This window comes from Danio rerio, chromosome 4 (assembly GCF_052040795.2).
Source record: "Danio rerio strain M-AB ecotype USA chromosome 4, GRCz13ab, whole genome shotgun sequence".
Classification (NCBI taxonomy): Eukaryota; Metazoa; Chordata; class Actinopteri; order Cypriniformes; family Danionidae; genus Danio; species Danio rerio.
Genome location: NC_141024.2, coordinates 69,483,802 through 69,504,650, shown reverse-complemented (window position 1 = coordinate 69,504,650; position 20,849 = coordinate 69,483,802). Strand labels below are relative to the sequence as shown.

The following is a 20,849-nucleotide window of genomic DNA, read 5'->3' as shown; positions in this document are numbered from 1 at the left end:
TCGGTGGCCTTCGGGCCACACGGCTTTCCTACGCCGCATGGACTTTTTCCCGCCACGCTTTCTTTATTTTCCTGCAAAACTCAGTTTAAAGTTTGCGATCGTGTTCGTCCGAACTGCATTACAAACTCCACGCATCAAAGGACATCAAGAGTAGTTTTCATCACGACGGAAGAGAGACGCATAAGAGAGACCTCCAGACATGAAAGACCAGGTGATTTTAGTCATGCGATTAAGCTGTGCCCCTTTTATCAAAAAGGTGTGTTTTATAACCTTGGTGGTCCGTAATGGTGCGTGTGGAACTGAAAGTTTTGTCACTCTTTTATCTGAAATCTATATTTCCTAGCTTTACTATTTCTCTTTGCTGTTACACGTTCTATAGACCCGATATCTCCACGTGGTTTACCTTTGTTTTGTGTTTAATGTATGTTTGTGCGTTTGCTTGTTCGTTACGTCTGACTAGTCAATAAATTCCATTATAATCAAATGAATTGTATTGTTTGCCTCACGAGAAAATGTCACTGAAATACAGATTCCCCTGCCTAGCTATTATAAGTTGTTTAAAACTTTTGAATGATTAATCTACTTCACAAGAAGTAGCAATTAAATTCCCTTTTTCTAAATGAATAGATTACCGTGTCCGCTCGGAAGAGCGGCGGCTCTGCTTGTGTTTGTTTGGTCAAATTAACAATAAATTGATCCGGAATATTAATGATGAATAATAATTCGTTATTGTTTATAATTAATATTCATAATCTGGTAATCCGCTTGGTCGCGCGAGCATGATCATATAGCTACAATCATATGTTTGTTTGTTTGACCAAACTGACTGAAGCTTAAGCCGGAATATTAATAATTAAGAATAAACCGTTATTGTTGATTACTAATATTCATAAAATGAGCTAATTTCATGTTACAAAGGTTTGTTACAGGCTGTCAAAGAATTATTCAACATTGTGAATTGTATGCCAAAGCTGAGTGCCCTTCTCTGAATGTAATAATGTACACCCATTGCACACCCAATGTTCTCTTCTTCATAAGTCTAAAAGCCAGTATGTCCTACGTTCAAGTGAATCTTATCATTTGACTGTTCCGCGGGTTCGAACTGGAATAGGGAAGCGAGCCATCAGTCATGCCGCCCCCTCATCCTGGAATACTCTTCAGTCTGAAATAAAAATGTTGCTATAACATTGTTTTGCTCTATCCTTTTTTAACAAACCACAACAGTCAATTTCTCAGTGTATGTGTTTTTAATATATTGAAATGTGGTAAAGCTGAACAACTGAACCGTATTTTTTATATTATATAAAATGTATATTTATTATTATTAATATTATTAAAAATATATATTTTTTCATAAATCGTGTGTTGGGGACCTCTAGGCCAGGTCACCCTTGTAAATGAGATCTTGATCTTAATGGGTTTTTATCTGGTTAAATAAAGAAACATATATGTCTGAATATCCAAATATAAAACCAACTTTACCTCTATGACTGAGAGCTTATAAGACTTTATCAGTGTTGTTGTATTTGTGTGTTTTAAACAAAACAATTAATGATGTTAAAATAAAGGGGAAAGTCCAGATGTGCGAATATAAAACCAACTTTACTTCTATATTTAAGAGAACTAGGCAGCACACTCAGGGCTGCAAGATGGTTCAGCAGTAATTTAGCATTGTCATTATTTATAAACAAAATCTGAATGAGGATCAAATGACTGAGTTGGTCTTTTGAAAATGAAACTCGACCTGTTTGTTCCTGCAGATCTTCCTGTTTGACTGTGAATGTTTCTTCAATCTTCACATCTTCACTCTCCTCTTTAATAAACGCCATCTTTATAACAGTGTGAAGATCAGTCGCTTCAGCAGGAGTTTTTCTTTCTGCCTTTGGACACTTTATCCTGTTTAAAATAAATAAAACAATAAACAGAAACAAAATAACTTCTCTTCAACAGTTTCTTTATGAGAGTAATTAACAAAAAGAAATCGGGTAAAAGAGCAAGTCTGAGCAAGAAACAATAGCCACACATGACATTTATTTCTAAAAGAGGTAAAGTTGGTTTTATATTCACACATTCAGACTTTCCCCATAAATATATAATTTCATAAAAGTATTATTTGCAAACTCTGTACAGTGAAATTACATTAGCAGCTAATGACTATCAAAGTACAACATTGTTCACAGTCAAATAAACAGTGTTAATGTTCAATATTCAAAGTAACATGATAAACAATATAATAGAGGTAAAGTTGGTTTTATATTCCCACATTCATTCATTTAGAAGTCTCTATATTGTTTACCATGTTACTTTGAATATTTGAGCGGAATTAGCATGCAAGTGTGACTTGAAAACAACATTAACACTGTTTATTTGACTGTGAACAATGTTGTACTTTGATAGTCATTGGTTGCTAATATGATTTTACTATTTAGAGTTTGCAAATAATACTTTTATGAAATTATATTATTAAGGGGAAAGTCTGAATGTGTGAATATAAAACCAACTTTACCTCTATCAAATGAGCTGATTAAAACTAGTACTCCATTTTTTATATATAGTTATGTATACTTATAATAGAATGACATTATGCTATGCTATTTAATAAATTGCATTAAATCTTGAGTAAAACACTTAATAAACACATTTCACACTTTACACTTTATACAAACAATAGCCCTGACGTTAATTACTTTGAGTAAAATGATATCAAGTTGTGTAATGGGTTAAAATAATTGTCAACATGAACCTGAAACGTTAATCAATCCGTTTATATCTGTGTAAAAGTTTAGAACAAACCTTTCTTCTGTTGAATCGCAGTGCGGCAGCAGCGCAGCCCTATGACGTCACACACCACGCCAAAATAAAAGTCTTTTGTTTCGCTTTTTTGCCACTTACTGTTGCAGTCATGACTTATTAATACATTTCTCTCTCGTTTCCCACTTCAACTTCCCCTTGCTCTCTCTCTCTCTCTAATCTCTCTAATAAAAAAGAAAGATATTTATATATAATAAGTAAATAACATTTTAACAATACATCATATTATTCAATATATCACATTATTCAATACATTATATTACTGTTCAACATATATTATTTATACAAATCAATACAAAATAGATCAGAATATACTTTACATTTAACAATCAACATTTTAAGATAAAACAGTAATAAAAATAATAATCAATGTATTTACAATGATTCATTTATCATCAAGGTGTGTGTGTTGTGTGTGATAGAGAGAGAGTGAGAGAGAGACAGAGAGCAGATATAGCGGAAAGTGGAAAATGAGGGAGAAATGTATCAATAAGTCATGACTGCAACAGTAAGTGGCAAAAAAAAGACTTTTATTTTGGCGTGACGTGTGACGTCATAAGGCTGCACCGTTCCTGCGCTGGAATTCAACTGGAGAGAGGTTTGTGTTTAAAACTTTTACAAAAATATGAACTGATTGATTAAAGTTTCAGGTTTTTCATCTGATGCTAAATTAAGAACCTGCTGTTGACAATATTATTTAACCTTTTTTACAACGTAATACTATTTTACTGACAGTAATGAGAGCTATTGTTTGAATAAGTTAACAGAAATTTAATACATACCTTTTAATTTATTACATAGCATAATGTCATTCCATTTTAAGTATAAAAGAAATGGAGTAACTTACTAGTTTTAATCAGGTCATTGTTTCTTCCTCAGACTTACCTGATTTGTTTTTGTTAATTACTCTCATATAAAGAAACTGTTGAAGCAAGTGTTGAGAAGTTATTTTGTTTCTCTTCATTGTTTTATTTATTAAAAATTTTTTATTGTTTTTTTTTTCATTTTAAACAGGATAAAGTGTCCAAACACAGAGAAAAACTCCTGCTGAAGCGACTGATCTCCTCACTGTTATAAAGATGGCGTTTATTAAAGAGGAGAGTGAAGATGTGAAGATTGAAGAAACATTCACAGTCAAACATGAAGATCTGCAGGAACAAACAGGTTGATTTTCATTCTCAAACACCAAATAACCAAAATGGTCTTGTTTGAAGTATGTCAAAAATCGTGGATGCCCCCAATTTTAAATATGCTGAATGAAATGGACACTTAGATAATTAAGTATTATAAAACATTGTACAGTATTCTAAATTATATGATGTTGTTGTGGGACGACATGAGGCAAAACAAACAAACTATAGTGGAACAATAATGTTTAGCATTGCACTGACTACAACTGGCCAACAAACTTGTCTAAAAAAGACTTTTGCTGATTTAGATATGGATTACAGCATGCAAAAATTGTTAACCCTGGGTCATTCTAACGCTGGATAAACAGAATCCTGGGTTATCTGTAATCACGTTCCACACTGCTCATGTTATACCTGGGGTTAAAATACAATCCTAGATGTTCATTAACAGATGTTTCACATTCACAAACCCAGGGTTAACATTATTATTTGTATATTTACATTGCCACTGTCCCTGATTGGACAAACAGCAGAAAACCTTTTTAAATGGCATTTCTGCATCTTGTCGGGTATATACAGTGTCGCCACGTAGGTCTTCAGCTAAGCTTTAGGACATGCACAAAGGCAAGAAAACAAAGACGAAAGTACAAATGATTGAAAACATGTAACAAAGTATGTCATCTTGCCATCTCCTCATCATTCCAGTTTACAGCAAAGGAGGCATTAGGCATTTGCATACGTTTTATACAATAATGCAAACTCACTAATATAAGCGTTAATTATGCGCACTTGCTACGAACATGCAGGATTTGTGTCAATCTGGTTTTCCAAGCAGGTTAAAAATGTTCAAATCGAGTGGTAGAAAAATAAATCCCCTGATGAACGTAGTTCATATAGACCTATTTGCTTGATTGGGATAGATGCCAAGATACTCTCTAAGCTCCTGCCCAGGAGACTCGAGATAGTTCTCCCCCACCTTATAAACCCAGACCAGACAGGCTTTGTACAGAACATTTCTCTATTACAAATATAAGAAGACTTATGAAAGTTATACAGTACACCAATCAACAAAACTATAAAGCAATCTCTGCATCTTCAGCTTTTGATAGGGTTGAGTGGAGTTATCTGTTTGAAACTCTGCATATATTCTGTATAAAGGGTGAATTTCTAAAAGAGATTCAAATGATCTATCACTCCACAATGTCTTGCGTTGTTACTAATGGTCTACGGTCAGATCCTATTCCACTTGCTAGGGGCACCAGGCAGGGCTGCCCACTGAGCCCTCTTCTGTTTGCATTGGCTCTGGAACCTCTAACAAAAGCTATCAGACAGAATAAAAATATAAAGGGTATATCAATGAAGAGTTGTGAACACAAAATTGCACTTTATGCAGATGATATTCTGCTGTTTTTATCATCACCTGAACACTATCATTTTTTAAAGATTTTAGCTTAAAAATTTTAGGGTTTTTTTAGCTGCAATTTTTTTAGTTGCAAATTTTTTAGCTGCAAAAAAATTTAGCTTTAGCTTTAGATTTTGGCTACAAAATTAACTTCAATAAATCAGAAGCATTTCCAGTAGGTAATTTCGATGCTGAATCTACAGTAAATTTTCCTTTTAAATGGTCAAAATCTGGATTTGTTTATTTCGGAATTAAAGTGTCAACTGACTTAAATCAATTAGGGAAACTCAATTATGCCCCAATTGTTCAAATGGTCTATAAAAAGGAGAGGGTGCTCGCTGCAGAGCCATTTGAGCAGAGCTGAGCTCTAGCGAGGGGGAGCATGAGCTCTCGCTCTGCCTCCTGTAAGCTGTTTTAATGCGTACACCAACCCCATCCCTAACCCTACCCCCAGTGACATCACTCGGAGAAGAAGTGGAGCTCAAAAAAAGGTGGAGCTCAAGCTCCCCCTTGCTGGAGCTCAGCTCGCCCAAATGGCTCTGTAGCGAGAACCACTTGTAAAAAAGACTTAAACCGCTGGCAAACCCTTCCCCTTTCACTCTTTAGTAGAATAAGCTTAATTAAGACGAATATTCTCCCCCGATTATTATACCCTTTTCAAATGACACCCTTATGGTTAAGCAGGAAAGACTCTGCACAGCTTGAAAGTGCTTTTTCTAGATTTATATGGAATGGCAAAAAAACTTAAATATCTGCAGATGCCAACAGAGCTAGGTGGATTAGCTCTGCCTAATATCGTTTATTATAACTGGGCTTGCCATGCCAGACTCATTTGGAAATGGTTCAGATCTTACTATGACCTATGCCCTAGTGTGGATTCCTGGGCCTGCTCCCCACTATCTGTCTGGAGTTTGTTTGCTTGTCTCCACAAGTAAGAAGAGACAGAGAAGAAAAATACAATACTATTTAGCTCTATTAAAGTTTGGCGACAGATTTCCAGGTTTTTAGGGAGAGGGGAAGCTATAATTATGTTAAAACCAATTTATTTGAATCAGGACTTTGTCTCTGGCATAGATTCACCTCTCTTCAAAACATGGCACATAAAAGGAATTTGTGTTCTATCTGACTTGTTCCAGGATGACTCTTTAATGTCCTTCCAACAATTCCAAAAGAAATTTGATCTCCCAAACCAACATCACTTTGGATATCTGCAAATTTGTCACTGTTATGTCAAAGCAAAAACAAATACCAGATACATTAGCACTAAATAGTTTGGAAAGTTTTCTTGCTAACACAACAAATGCTGTCCATTTTATTTCTAGATTTTATTCTTTTCTATACTCAAATATCTCTGGACTTGTGAACACAGTGGCCCATAAGTGGGAGGAAGACCTGTGTAATGTTTATATAGATGATGACTGGCATGAGGCTTTGAGGTGTATTAGATCCACTTTTATTTGTAATCGACTTTAGAGACTCAATATAAGATTTTACATAGGCTGCATATAACGCCAGTTTTATTGAATAAAATGGATTCCTCTATACCAGCTCTTTGTGTTAAGTGTCATACAGAGCTTGGTACATTCTTTCATTGTTTCTGGAAGTGCAAACTCATTTCAAGATTCTGGAACTTTATTGCGTATGAAATTAGCACAATTTTTAAGATCAAACATAAAAAAGATCCCAATCTTTTTCTTTTGGGACTCCCTTCTAAAACACAAGAAATGTCATTGACCCTTGACACCAAAGGTTATAAAATGTTAGATAAACTGCTACTCGTGACAAGAAAATGCATCCTTATTAAGCCTGGTTTATACTTCTGCGTCAAGTGACCGGCGTGACCCACGGCGCATGCAACGCCCGTAGCTGTGCATTTATACTTCTGCACGCTGTCTCTGTTGGCCTGCATTAACACTTGCGAAACGCTAGTTGGCAGTGAGGTGTAAATGTTCCTCTGTGTAGAGTTTCTTCGCTTCTGTTTAGCTTTTCCTGAACACTTCCTGGTTGTACAAGTGACTCAAACTCGCTCATTTTGAGGCGGGAACTGGCGGACGTGCAACAACTTTAACTATGAGGTAAACACAAAACAAAACTTTCCATCCGCAGCTCCTTTACGGGACTCCACACTTGTAAACAATCACTCGCGCCATTCGCGTGGCTCTTGGTCCCGTCCAGACTCGTCAACGCTACCAAGCCGACCAATCACAGAGCTTGCGCTACGCGTTGTTGCGACGTAGAGTTACATTTTTTAAAGGTGCACGTTAGTGACGCCGATAGCCACAGCGAATGGCTATGCGTCAGCGCCGTAGCATACGCTGGCGTTTGAAGTATAAATCAGGCTTAAGATGAATAACCCCCTCCCCCCCATTCACTGAAAATGAATGTTTATTATATTGACAAATTTATATTCCTGCATTATGTTTAGTTTGAGTTTATATAATTTTTTTTATGAACAAATTCATCATCTACTCTTTAAGCTTTAGCTCAAGCTTTTACTGATGGGCACAAGGCAAGCTATTGTGTAAATCTGGTTGATGCTCGCTGTAATAGAAAGAGATGATGACTGTCCTGCTTGTTGATTCACCCTGCAGATGAGATGCTCAGCGTGAACCCTGAGCCTTGTAATGGATGGCGTCTCCCTCACAGTTGCTCTTACTCTGGACACGTTACTCTGGATGTTGAAGGGTGTAGATGTATAAATCAGAAAGAAATGCATTAGCAGGGTACCCCCAGGATCCTCCAAATGAAATTCAAGGCTTTTAAAGACCTTTTTAATACCTTTTCAAATGAAATTCAATGTTCATCTAACATCAAGGAGTGATTTTGCATACTCTTCTGCTTGACGCCAGTAAAAATCGATTGGGTTTGAATACGGAAAAACGTCTCATAAAACGCTGACGATAAACGCAAACAAAAAGCGTCCCGGTGTGTACGAGCCTTAAGAGTGATGCTCAGGAGATTGTTTTAAGGACCCACATCACATCTGCCTGCAGAGTTGGTGTTGAGCCATGGTAAGATAGGATGTAGGGTGTTGGGCAAGCTACTTGAAAAATGTAGTGAGCTAAGCTATTAGCTACTTTACTTAAAATGTAGCTTAACTACACTAAAAGCTACCGTCTTGGAAATGTAGAAAGCTAAGCTAACAACTATTTGGCAAAAGTAGCGGAGCTACCTCTAAGATATTTTTGCAATTTTCATTTTTAAAACGAAGCAACTTAAATCCAAGTCAATTATATCTTAGTGATCAAAAAACATAGTTCAGTTCATTCATTTACTGTAAATAATATGCTGTAATAAACAGGAACAAATTATAGTATATAACAGCTAAAATAAAATAAAAATCCAATTAAATCAGGTGTTACACAATTAAAATACTATAGTCATTTATAGGGGTTTAACTGTTCACAAACAAATCACAGTTCGGTTCCATACGACACAGTGGTGTCACGGTTCGGTATGTTTTCAATACAGCAAAAAAAAAAAAACAAAAAAAAAACAGGATTTCTCTGATTAAATTTTTTTATGTATTAAAACGTATGATCTTGTTTTTTATTCTTTTACTTCACTGAAAAAAGTGTTAATCTTAATTTATTAGTTTAAATTCAGCCCACATAAATTGTTTACAACAATTTATTTCATTTTCAATTTATTTCATTCAATTCATAAATTGAGTAAATCCAAGGAATCATCTTTGAATAATTTTTTTCAGCGTTTAAACAGTGATACGGCTATACTTCTGGGATTTTTGCTTAGCAGCAAATTAAACAAATCCTTTATACTCAAAACTAGAAAGCTACTTTAAAAAATAAATGTAATATTGTAGTAGTTAAACAAATAAAAAGAAAGATTTTCAGAAACATGAGTGTCCACCTTTTCATCAGACAGCACAGATCTGCTTGATTTGACTGTCACCTGCCATTTTAGTGGATCTGAAAGCAGGAATTATCTGACTGAAATGGGCTTATAAAGGAATAATGTAGCTGGGTTCTATTACATTTAACATTTTTTAAAAACTCGACATTTCCACTACCGATTAAGGTCTCATATCCACAGCTATAAATGTACCGATCGCCTCTGATTTGTTTTGCCCTGTTCGAATCTGTAGGAATTGCCTGTGAATGCTGCAGGGATAGTTGCATGTAGTGCGTGTGTTTCCAGTTTTCGTGATGTCAGTGTAAATGAGTTGACATGCTCAAATATCACCGCTAAAATAGCTTACATAGTAGATGTCATTTTTTTTTCCACCACTCTCTTGCCATCACCCTCATAACTTGCAGGGAAACCAAAGTGATTCCAAATGCCAGACCCGCTGTTGGTTATAGACCTTTTTCTTAGAATGCAAAATTGCCCATTACGCTTTGCATGTATGCACAAGGAGAATGCTAAGAACTTCCGGTCAGCAGCTGATGTGTATAAACAGTCACATTTAGACAGCTTTGAAACAAATGTTTTAATCTGTTTTACATGCTTTTCTCATCTTTGAAATAATCCTGTTGTCAATCAGCGCCACCTAGACTGATCATTTAAAAAATGTGATCTAATGGGATGGAAAACAGCTGCTGTGAGGCATTTTCCCCTCGTTGTTAGATGGCATCTTCTGGAGTTTAAATGAAGTCTCGTCATCGCTAAAGTTAACAGTTTCTCATTTTTTTCAAATACATAACCAACCCAAACACATGTAATTCACCAAAATGTTTGACACACACACGTAGCCTACTGTACTGTCCCACTGCCACTGATTTAATAACTGTGACAAAGTGAAAATAAAGTGACATTTTGAAATGACAGAAAAACACACAGTGGTAAATACAACACACTAAATAAAACAAACTGCTCACGATTAGAATAAACAGTAAACCAGCCAGCAGAGTATCAATAACAGACTTTTATTGGTAATTTTTGTGAATTGCACGACTCGCATAACATTACCTGTTAAGTTTCATGCCAGTAATCTGGTTTGCTCTATAATGCCGTAAAGTATTGCGCGTGTGTGTGTGTGTGTGTTGAAGACCTGCTGAGCTGACAGGCCAGGGAAACAAACACACACACACACACACTGTATTTCTGACGGCAGACACGTGAACTAGGAGAACGTTTTTCTCTCACGCTTGAACCACATCTGACACATTTCAACGGCTTTATCTTATACTTTTCAAAGTTGTGTATCACAAAAAACACTCCGTAATCCACGCAAAAAGCTATTGAAACCCATTTTCGGAGCGCAAATTACCAGTTGTAAAAGCTGTAAACGAAAGTTCTAAACTACCTGAAGACGCTGGTTGCTATGGCACCCTCCATGTAGCTGCCAAGAAAAAGGTCTAGTGCAGCACATGGTCTGACTGGAGTATTGTTTGGAGGTGGACGGGGAAGGCAGCATGTTGCCTGTCATGTCATTTGAGATGTCTGAATCATTCTAAATCATCAATTTATAGTAAAGGGAAATACTTTGCAATAAGCATTATATTGTATATATATTTACAACTCTTCATTAATGAATTACACTACAAAATATAGTATCATTAATAACTATCATGAACTAAAATTGCCATAGTATACTTAAGCCTTTACTACAGAAAAGTCTCAAAAAGTTTGGTGTCGACCATTGTAAAACAGGAAGAAGAAATTCACATTCTCGCCAAAATATTGATTTACTTTTATCGCCAAGACACCGGCCTCCAAGCTACGTGAGTGTCAGTGCCGTCACTTATTGATCCGCAATCGGTATATGTAGCTTGTGTGGACACTACTTGACTAAAATAATAGCTTCGCTACACAAAACCTATTTGATTAAGAAAGTGGTGACACTACTGAAAAATATATTTACGTTAGTAGCGTCACTACTTGTAGCGATGCTACTGCCCAACACTGCATGGTGGCAATGCTTCTAATGTAGAAATTTCCTCATTACTGATAGCCATAGGTGTTTTAGTAACCGAAGTGGTCTCCAGTGCACAGAACTCCAAAATAGGTGGTTGCGCTGATGAGTAGTGCTACATACGGTGTGTTTGGCACCCCTTATATGGAAGTCCAGGGCTGTAACATCCATTGTTGCTAGCTTGTAAGATTTTCGACATCAACAGCAGTAGGTGTCGCGGTTACTTCCTGGCACAGGATTGACCCAAATGTAATTCGGATTCCTTGGCCACAGCAGATTAAACAAACAGACAAACTAAGCTAGCAACTATCTTGTTCTGTACCTCACCTCAAGTAACCATAGTAACGGGTGTGCATGCTTTCGTGCTTTCTGCTATTACGTGGAGCGTGAGGTGCACTCAACGTTACACTGCATGATTTTTTAGTTAGCTTACATTAGTTACAGTTAATTTTGTTATGATATGTACTTAATTCTAAGAAAGGTAATGTAAATTATTAAAATAAGACCTTTGTAACAAAACCCAAGACTTTGTATTATTATTCAAGGCTATTAAGGCCTTAAAATGAGATTATCAAATTTAAGACTTTTATAGATGCTTTTAAGACCCAATGGGTACTTTGATTAGGTTTTGCATATAAATACTTGTGCTTGATACATTTGTTTCAGTTTGGTATTTGCCTATTACATGAGACTAGAATATTTGGTGTGTGTGTGTGTGTGTTTGTGTGTGTATATATATGCATGTATACAATATATACAACATAATAGAATTTACTTTATAGTATGGTTAAAAACGTAATATTATTTAATATAAAATACAATTACAACTTGTTACTACTGTCATCTGGGTTAAATTCTAGTATATCATTTTTTAACGGTACCTTTAGAACCTTATAACATCACTAAAAGCAGCATCGAAGCAGTCTCCTTTCAGTCACTCCACCTCTTCATGGAGATTTTCAGCCTGATCTGGTGTATTAATCAACTATTATGGGTTCTGGAACTGAACAAAAATGATTTTCTAGATGCTGGACATCCACTGGCAGAGGATCCTCATCAATTTAAGAGTAAATCCCCCTTCTTTACCATGCTCTGATGCGTTTAGGTTTCGCCTCTATTAGATTTCGGCGTAGAGCGCGCTATGTAGACGTAAAGAGCCTGACTGATATTCTACCAAAACCACGTCAGCAGAGTTCATGCATAGAGTCCATATAATATAACTTCAATGTTAAGCAGCTTTGACACATATTACATAGTAAAAGCACTAGATAAATAAAGCTGAATCTGAAATTGAATCTGCTTAAATGTGTACACGTTAATGGACCAAACAAAATTAGATTAGATTAGATTCAACTTTATTTTCATTACACATGTACAAGTACAATGCATCGAAATGTGGTTTAAGTCTAACCAGCAGTGCAATAGCAGCAAGTGCAGGATACAGGAATAAGTTATAAAGTGCAGTTATAGAAAACTATGGTGATATTTACAGATGGATGTACTATGAACATTATATACAGGTTGGATAAGCTATAAACAGATTTACAATATATGAATATATGTGCAGGTTGTTATTAATAAACAGTAGTTTGCAGATAGATAAACATGATTACAATTGTATATGTTACAATATATGAATATATGTACAGGTTGCTATTAATAATCAGTAGTATGCAGATAAATAAGCATGATTACAAGTGTATATGTATAGTGGGTGTGTACATAATTACAAATGCCCATATGCAGTGGTTATGAACAGTTCAATAAGTAAACAGTTCAATGTGGTGCAGTGAATGTGCAAATTTTAAACAAGCAAATATTAAACAATGTAGTTATTGCAAGAAGTTTAAGTTAGAGGAGAGTGGAGGGTGTATTGGGGGGGCAAAAGAGTCAGTGTGGGGCAGAGTTCAGGAGGCAGACAGCTCTGGGGAAAAAGCTGTTCCTCAGTCTGCTGGTTTTTGTCCGGGGGAGCCTGAAGTGCCTGCCGGAGGGCAGGAGAGAAAACAGTCTGTGAGCGGGTTGAAAGGTGTCCTTCAGAATACTGCGTGCTCGGCGCAAACAGTGTTTCTTCTGGATGTCCTCTATGGCAGGCAGTGTGGTCCCTGTGATGTGTTGGGCAGTTTTCACCACCCGCTGCAGTGCCTTACGCTCAGCAACAGAGCAGCTTCCATACCAGACTGTGACACAGTTTGTCAGGATGCTCTCTTTTGTGCAGCGGTAGAAGTTCACCAAGACGGCTGATGAAAGCTGGTTCTTCTTCAGTTGCCTTAAGAAAAATAGGTGCTGGTGAGGCTTCTTGATCAGGCTGGAGGTGTTGGTGGACCAGGAAAGGTCCTTTGAGATGTGGGTCCCCAGGAACTTAAAGGATGAGACAGGCTCAACGGCCATCTCATTGATGTGAATGGGATCATGTGAACCTGTTCGTCCCTTTCTGAAGTCCACAATGAGCTCCTTGGTTTTGTTGGTGTAAAGGAGCAGATTATTGTCGGTGCACCAAGTGGCCAGATGCTGTATCTCCTCCCTGTAGGCCGTCTTATCATTGTTGCTGATTAGACCAATCACTGTGGTGTCATCTGCAAATTTGAAAATGGTGTTGGATCTATTAACAGGCCTACAATCAACGGTAAAAAGGGAGTAGAGGAAGGGGCTCAGCACACAGCCCTGTGGTACACCAGTGTTGAGTGTGACGGTGGTGGAGCAGATGTGACCTGATCTAACATTCTGAGGTCTGTTAGTCAGAAAGTCCATAATCATGTTGCATAGTGATGTGTCAATATCCAGGTTCCTTAGTTTGATCAGTAACTTGGAGGGTATGACAGTGTTGAATGCCGAGCTGAAGTCCACAAACAGCATTCGTGCATAAGTGTTTTTATTGTTCAGGTGTGTGAGTACAGAGTGCAGTGCTATAGAGACTGCATCATCTGTGCTCCTTTTGCCATGGTAGGCAAACTGATGTGGGTCCAGTGTGAATGGCAGAGAGTCTTTTAGATGTGCCAGGACCAACCGCTCGAAGCACTTCATGATGATGGGTGTGAGTGCTACAGGCCGGTAGTCATTCAGGCATGTTGGGCTGGAGTGTTTGGGCACTGGCACAATAGAGGTGGTTTTAAAGCATGTTGGCACAGCTGCTAGGTTGAGCGACAGGTTGAAAATGTCTGTGAATACCCCAGCGAGCTGTTCTGCACATACTTTGAGGACACGCCCAGGAATACCGTCTGGTCCAGCAGCCTTACACCCATTGATACGACTCAGTGCGGTGTGTACTTCTGAGGAGGTGAGTGTGATAGGTGAGTGGTCGGTGGAGGAAGTGATCCTGGTGTAGGGTTCTTTATTGTCTCTATCAAAGCGGGCATAAAAGTCATTTAGCTCGTTCAGGAAGGAGACGTCAGTGGCTGTGGGTGTGGACTGGCTGGGTTTGTAGTTGGTGATGGCCTGGATGCCCTGCCACATGCGCCGAGGATTAGAGTTGGAAAAGTGCTCCTCTAGCTTAAGCGTGTAGCAGTGCTTGGCCTTTTTGATGCCCCTCTTCAGATTAGCCCTGGAAGTGCTGTAGGCCTGTGCATCCCCTTATCTGAAGGCAGTGCTGCGTGCCTTCAGCAAGAGGCGAACCTCCTTGTTCATCCATGGCTTCTGATTTGGGTATGTGGTGATTTGTTTCTGGATTGTAACACTGTCTATGGTGGTGTTAATATATTCCAGAACAGAGGAAGTGTAACTGTCAGTGTCTGTGTGAGAGCCATGTGTGGCCTGGAAAGCAAACATACCCCAGTCTGTGTGTTGAAACCTGTCCTGGAGTGTGGAGTCTACCCCCGCTGGCCACACTTTGATGGTCCTCACTGATGGCTTCACATGGTCGATGAGGGGTGAGTATTTGGGGGTAAGGAACAAAGAAAGGTGATCTAACTGACCCAGGTGGGGGAGGGGGGTCACAGCATAGGCTTCAGCTATGTTTGTGTAAACATGGTCCAATGTTTTGTTTCCCCTTGTATGGCAGAGAATGTTTTAATGGAATTTAGGGAGCACTGTCTTTAAGTTTGAGTGATTAAAATCCCCCGCAACAATAAAAGCAGCCTCCGGGTGAGCAGTCTGTTGTTTGCTGATGGCTGCATGAAGTTCGTTCATAGCCAGCTTTGCATCAGCGTCGGGAGAAATATAAGCAGCAGATATTATGGTGGATGTGAAATCCCGTGGTAGGTAAAAAGGTCTACATTTAACCATTAGGAATTCCAGGTTAGCAGAGCAATGTCTCCCAACGACGATAGAGTTTGTGCACCAAGCTTTGTTAATATAAATGCATAATCCTCCGCCTCTGGTCTTACCGGAGTCATCCGCCGTTCTGTCCGCTCGGAATGTGTGATGCTCCGTTAGCGATACAACGTTGTCTGGTATCCCGCTGTTTAGCCATGTTTCTGTGAAAATCATGACGTTACAGTTCCATAATCTTTTGCTGTGGTTGATGCACAGTCGAATCTCATCCATTTTGTTCACCAGTGACCGTACATTGGCGAGAAAGATGCTGGGTAAAGAGAGCTGGTGTGGTGTTAGCTTTAGCTTAGCTCTTAGCCCGCCGCGCTTTCCCCGTCTTTGTTTACGTTCTCTGCGCGGTCTGTGAGCCCGGGGTGTTCTGGCAATCTCATGGATGAGTCGAAGATTGCTAATAAAACTGTCCGGAATCCACAAACCAATATCCAAAAGCTCCTGTTGGGTATACGATGTAAAGGCACCACAGTTCTGCACGAACAGACCCGAAATGAGCAGGAATAATACTGCAAAAATGCAAAAACTGGAGAGACCCTGAGCCTCGCATTGTGCACGCGCTGCCATCTTGGATCGAATATGATCTGATTTATTTTACATTTAATGTGCATCAAAATTACAGTGAGTGTAACCAATGTTTCCAGTGTCTTTTCACTTTTCAGCTTTTAAGGAGAAATTTTAAGACTTAATGCAAACTAATGTTTTATTTATTTATTTCAGACCTAATTGAAGAGAATGAGGGGAGAAAAGAGGAGGAACATCATGTCAAAATTGAGGAAAAATCTAATTTACAGACTAATGGTATTTTGAAAAGGAGAGACAAGAATCGTTTCACCTGCACTCAGTGTGGAAAGAGTTTTGGAAGAAAAGGCTATCTTAAGATTCACATGAGGATCCATACTGGAGAGAAACCATTCACATGCACTCATTGTGGGAGGAGTTTCAACCGATCATCATCCCTTAATCTACACATGAGGATCCACACTGGAGAGAAACCATTCACATGCACTCAGTGTGGGAAGAGTTTCAGCCAATCATCACACCTTAACAATCACATGAAAATCCACACTGGAGAGAAACCATTCACATGTACTCAGTGTGGGAAGAGTTTCAACCAATTTTCATACCTTAATCTACACATGAAGATTCATACTGGAGAGAAACCATTCACATGCACTCAATGCGGGAGGAGTTTCAACCGATCATCATCCCTTAATCTACACATGAGGATCCACACTGGAGAGAAACCATTCACATGCACTCAGTGTGGGAAGAGTTTTAACCGATCATCACATCTTAACAATCACATGAAAATCCACACTGGAGAGAAACCATTCACTTGTACTCAGTGTGGGAAGAGTTTCAGCCAATCAACATACCTTAATAAACACATGAGGATCCACACTGGAGAGAAACCATTCACATGCACCCAGTGTGAGAAGAGTTTCAACCAATCATCTTCCCTTAATAAACACATGAAAATCCACACTGGAGAGAAACCATTCACATGCACCCAGTGTGGGAGGAGTTTCAACCAATCATCACACCTTAACAGTCACATGAATATCCACACTAAAGAGAAACCATTCACTTGTACTCTGTGTGGGAAGAGCTTCAGCCAATCATCATCCCTTAATCTACACATCATGAGCCACACTGGAGAGAAACTATTCATGTCTAATCATCATGTTTAATCCCGCTCCTTTTCGCAGCGTCGTACAACAGAATTTCTCATGCTCAAACACTAGTGTGACTGCAGCTTCGATGTTGGAGGAGTTTCAGCAACTCATCAGAACTTAATAAACACATGAAGACCCACACTGGAGAGCAGGGGCGTAGATTTAGGGTGGACGGTGGGGACATGTCCCCACCAATATCCACAAACTACCAAAATGTCCCCACCAATAATTTAATTAACTTAAAAACATCGCACTGTCAGTATAAACCTAGACATGCCGAAAGGGTTAAATCACGTTCTCTGCTCCAGTCGCACCGCCACCAAACACATGTGAACATTGTGATTGGCTGTGCCTTTCCCTGCTGTCGTGTGAGTGGCTGCTTTCAGATCATAGTTTCAGATACAAACAGCACCAAAACAACTGCGCGGGGGGAATTTCCCGATGTGTGTGAGGTGTAAGACAGACACGCACAAGTGAGGATGGAGGTAGCAAGAAGAGGTGGACATAAAGAGCTTTTTCCAACGAAAAGTGTGAGTCACATAAACTCAAGTTCGCTACTTAATGAGTCCAAGATGATAATGCCGTTATGCTAGTGTTTTCACCGCTTTTACGTTCAGTCTAACTTTAAAGCAGACTAGTCTGTAAACAATATTCCCTGAAAACCAACTGCAGAATAAACACCTACATGTAAACGTATGACCCTGCCAGTTCTTCTAATCTCTTAGAGTAACATCCCCAATTTTGGTTGAAACAATTTGTCAGAAAAACTACAGCCTGTGCTCCATCTTTTAATAATACTATGAGACATGTTTAATTTGTACGAAAAATGAACGAAAGCCTTTATTAAACTCTCTCTTTATCAGTTCATAAACAAATTTTTAACATAACACTTTCAGGCCTGTAGCCAGCTTATTGAAAGGGGTTTATGGTTTTCTGAAAAACCGAACCTTTTTGCAGTTATTCACCTGATTTTCTGTTTAATTGAGGTATAAATATGACATTTTAGTGACATATTAAGAACTAATTTTTGCTAGATAATCCTGTTGGATAGTTATTACAACTACACGTTTTGATGTATCAAAACTATTTCCTACCATTTTGTCAAATTGCTATATTTACACATTTAAACTGTAAATTTTATTATAGCTTTATAAATAATAAAAATTCTTTGAACTAGAAATTAGGACTTTAAATTATTAGAATAAAGAAATGAAGTACAGTACAGATGCCAAAACCTCTAAATGCCATGTAAAATGAGCATTTTTCTCAGCGTTGTATATTTATGTTCAGTTATTTCACTTTAACGGCAATGAAAAGAACGTATTTGTCACTAGAAAAGTAAAATAACTGAGTCCACACACAGGAATTGGAGAAAAATGCTAATTTTAGAAGAAAATATTAAATGGCATTTAGAGGTTTTTGCATCTAAACTCTTCAAATATGTAAATATACTAATTTTTAAAATACAATTTTTTTATCATAATTTTCTTTGGGAAATTTGTTAAAACTTTATTTAAATTAAAAACTAAAGCCTATAGGCAAATAACAAACTGGCCGGTGCATTCAACCTTCCTCAGTGAGAATTTATCCATTTGAATAATAAGATAAATTCAAACATAATAATAATAATCCAACTGTTGGTCTTTCAAACCACCTGACCCCCCTTGGCTACACGCATGACTATTTAATTTAACTTAATAAATTGTAAGAAGAGGGGATTACTCAATGATACATTTTAATAGCAGTTAAATAATAAATAGCAATATATAAAATATATAATTAATATATATATAAATAAATATATATATATATATATATATATATATATATATATATATATATATATATAAAAACATTCATTCTTGGCGGGGGTGACTCGTCCCCAGTCCCCACCAATGTCAGGTGCAAACCTACGCCCTTGCTGGAGAGAAACCAATCACATGGACTCAGTGTGGGGAGAGTTTCAACAGATCAGCAAACCTTAATGAACACATGAAGATCCACACTGGTGTGAACGAGTATATGTGCTTTGAGTGTGAGAAGACTTTTATTACAGCTCAAATTGAAACTGCAGGAGACGATTCACACTGGAGAGACCATACAAGTCTTCAAACTGACAAGAGGTTTAATCAGTTAACACATCTGAAAACACAAAAGAGGATTCACACTGGTGAGAAACCGTACAGATCTGATCAGTGTCTACAGAGTTTCACTCATTCGGCACAGACCGAAACACATGGACAAAAAGTTGCACACATGACATGAATGCAGCAAAACATTTTCTCATGTGCTCAGGATTTTTCATGTCTGAATAATGTTTCAAAAGGCTGAGTGATAGTATACTGTGTTCCAACACTTCTACACTGCAGTAGGTGGGGTTGTAAATGTGCTGCGATCCTCGTGTTTATCGTAAACACAATGATGGCAGCTGAGTGAAGAACACTTTTATAAACATCTGACAAACAGCACCTCTGCGGCTTAAAATCTCTTTGCAAGTGATTGTACAGCTGCGGATACATCTGTACTCCACTCTCCAGTGTATTCATGTAGCTTGTGTTGTTTTGGATGATATTCTCCGTCTGGCTCCCTGAATAAGAAACAAGTCACTGGAAAGACACCGCACACCAAAGAAAGTGGACCTCCAGGACGGTTAGTTAGCAGTATACCAGGACCTCAAGTTTAGAAAGCTCATTCAATTGTCCTGTGTTGCAACTTTTATTAATAAAGTTTCTTTACTATTATGTTTAAGATTTTTTCTAGTTTACTACATTTACTTGTTTGAGTAGAATACGAACTTGATGAATATTTTTGAATTTAGGCAAAGCGACAGGTATTAAGTTTTACAATATTACTAAACTGTAATGATCCCAGGACTTCCGATTGGAGTATGTGGTAAATCCTGATTGAATGCCTGCATTACTCATCAATGGGTATATAAAAGTTGTTGTGTTAGCTACCTCAGGACGCTGATGCTACTTGGGTGTCTTCATGTCAAGACCTGCCATTTCATTGACTCTTTAACCTTATGGTTTTGTTTTGCATTACTTATATCATGCAGTTAAAGTTTTGTTGTGATTATATCCTAAGTTCTTTATCTTTATTATTATCTATAGACATTTGTTGGTTGCTTTGATTGATTGTTCTATGAGTTACTTTTATAATAAATCATTTGCATTCAAGCTATTTTGTTGGTTCATCTCTCTTTTATGTTGCAACTCAAACAAGCGGGTCATAACACTTTGTAAAATGTGTCTGGTTGTATCCGAGATCTTGTCCTTTCAGTTATGACCATAGGTAAGAGTAGGAACCTAGATTGACCGGTAAATTGAGAACATTGCCTTTCATCTCAGCTCCTTAACCACAACCGACAATCACATCAACTGCATTACTGCTGCTGCTGCACTGATCCATATTTAAATCTCACATTCCATTCCTCATGAAAACGCAGATACCTGAACTCTATTTGGGGTAGGGACTCTCCTCCAAACTGGAGAAGGCCACCTTTTTCCAGTCAAGCACCATGGTTTCTGAGCTGCTGTTTTTTTTCCTGCCATGTCACGCTTGGCAGCAAACCATCCCACTGCATGCCGAGGGTCCATGTCCAGAGTACCCGTGGGGTCTTAAAAGCATTGAAAAACTCTTAAATTTCATAATTTCAAGTGAATGCCTTAATAGTCTTGAATTTTGTAAATAAA

At 37.9% G+C, this 20,849-nt stretch overlaps 1 protein-coding gene and 1 long non-coding RNA gene across 2 annotated transcripts; one reads left to right on the top strand and one right to left on the bottom strand.

Annotated features, from left to right (window-relative positions):
- Positions 1-3,381: 3,381 nt before the first annotated feature.
- Positions 3,382-18,344, top strand: LOC137491233 (uncharacterized). The gene is made up of 3 exons (NM_001440860.1): positions 3,382-3,409; positions 3,826-3,975; positions 16,196-18,344. The coding sequence occupies exons 2-3, from the start codon at positions 3,891-3,893 to the stop codon at positions 17,167-17,169; spliced, it is 1,059 nt and encodes a 352-aa protein (NP_001427789.1). The 5' UTR covers positions 3,382-3,409; positions 3,826-3,890; the 3' UTR covers positions 17,170-18,344.
- LOC147845264 (RNA-directed DNA polymerase from mobile element jockey-like) lies at positions 12,841-20,634 on the bottom strand. Its single transcript, XR_015942555.1, has 3 exons — positions 19,077-20,634; positions 16,517-17,295; positions 12,841-16,434 (listed from the first exon to the last, which is right to left on the bottom strand). It is a non-coding gene; the product is annotated as an RNA-directed DNA polymerase from mobile element jockey-like (long non-coding RNA).
- Positions 20,635-20,849: the final 215 nt, after the last annotated feature.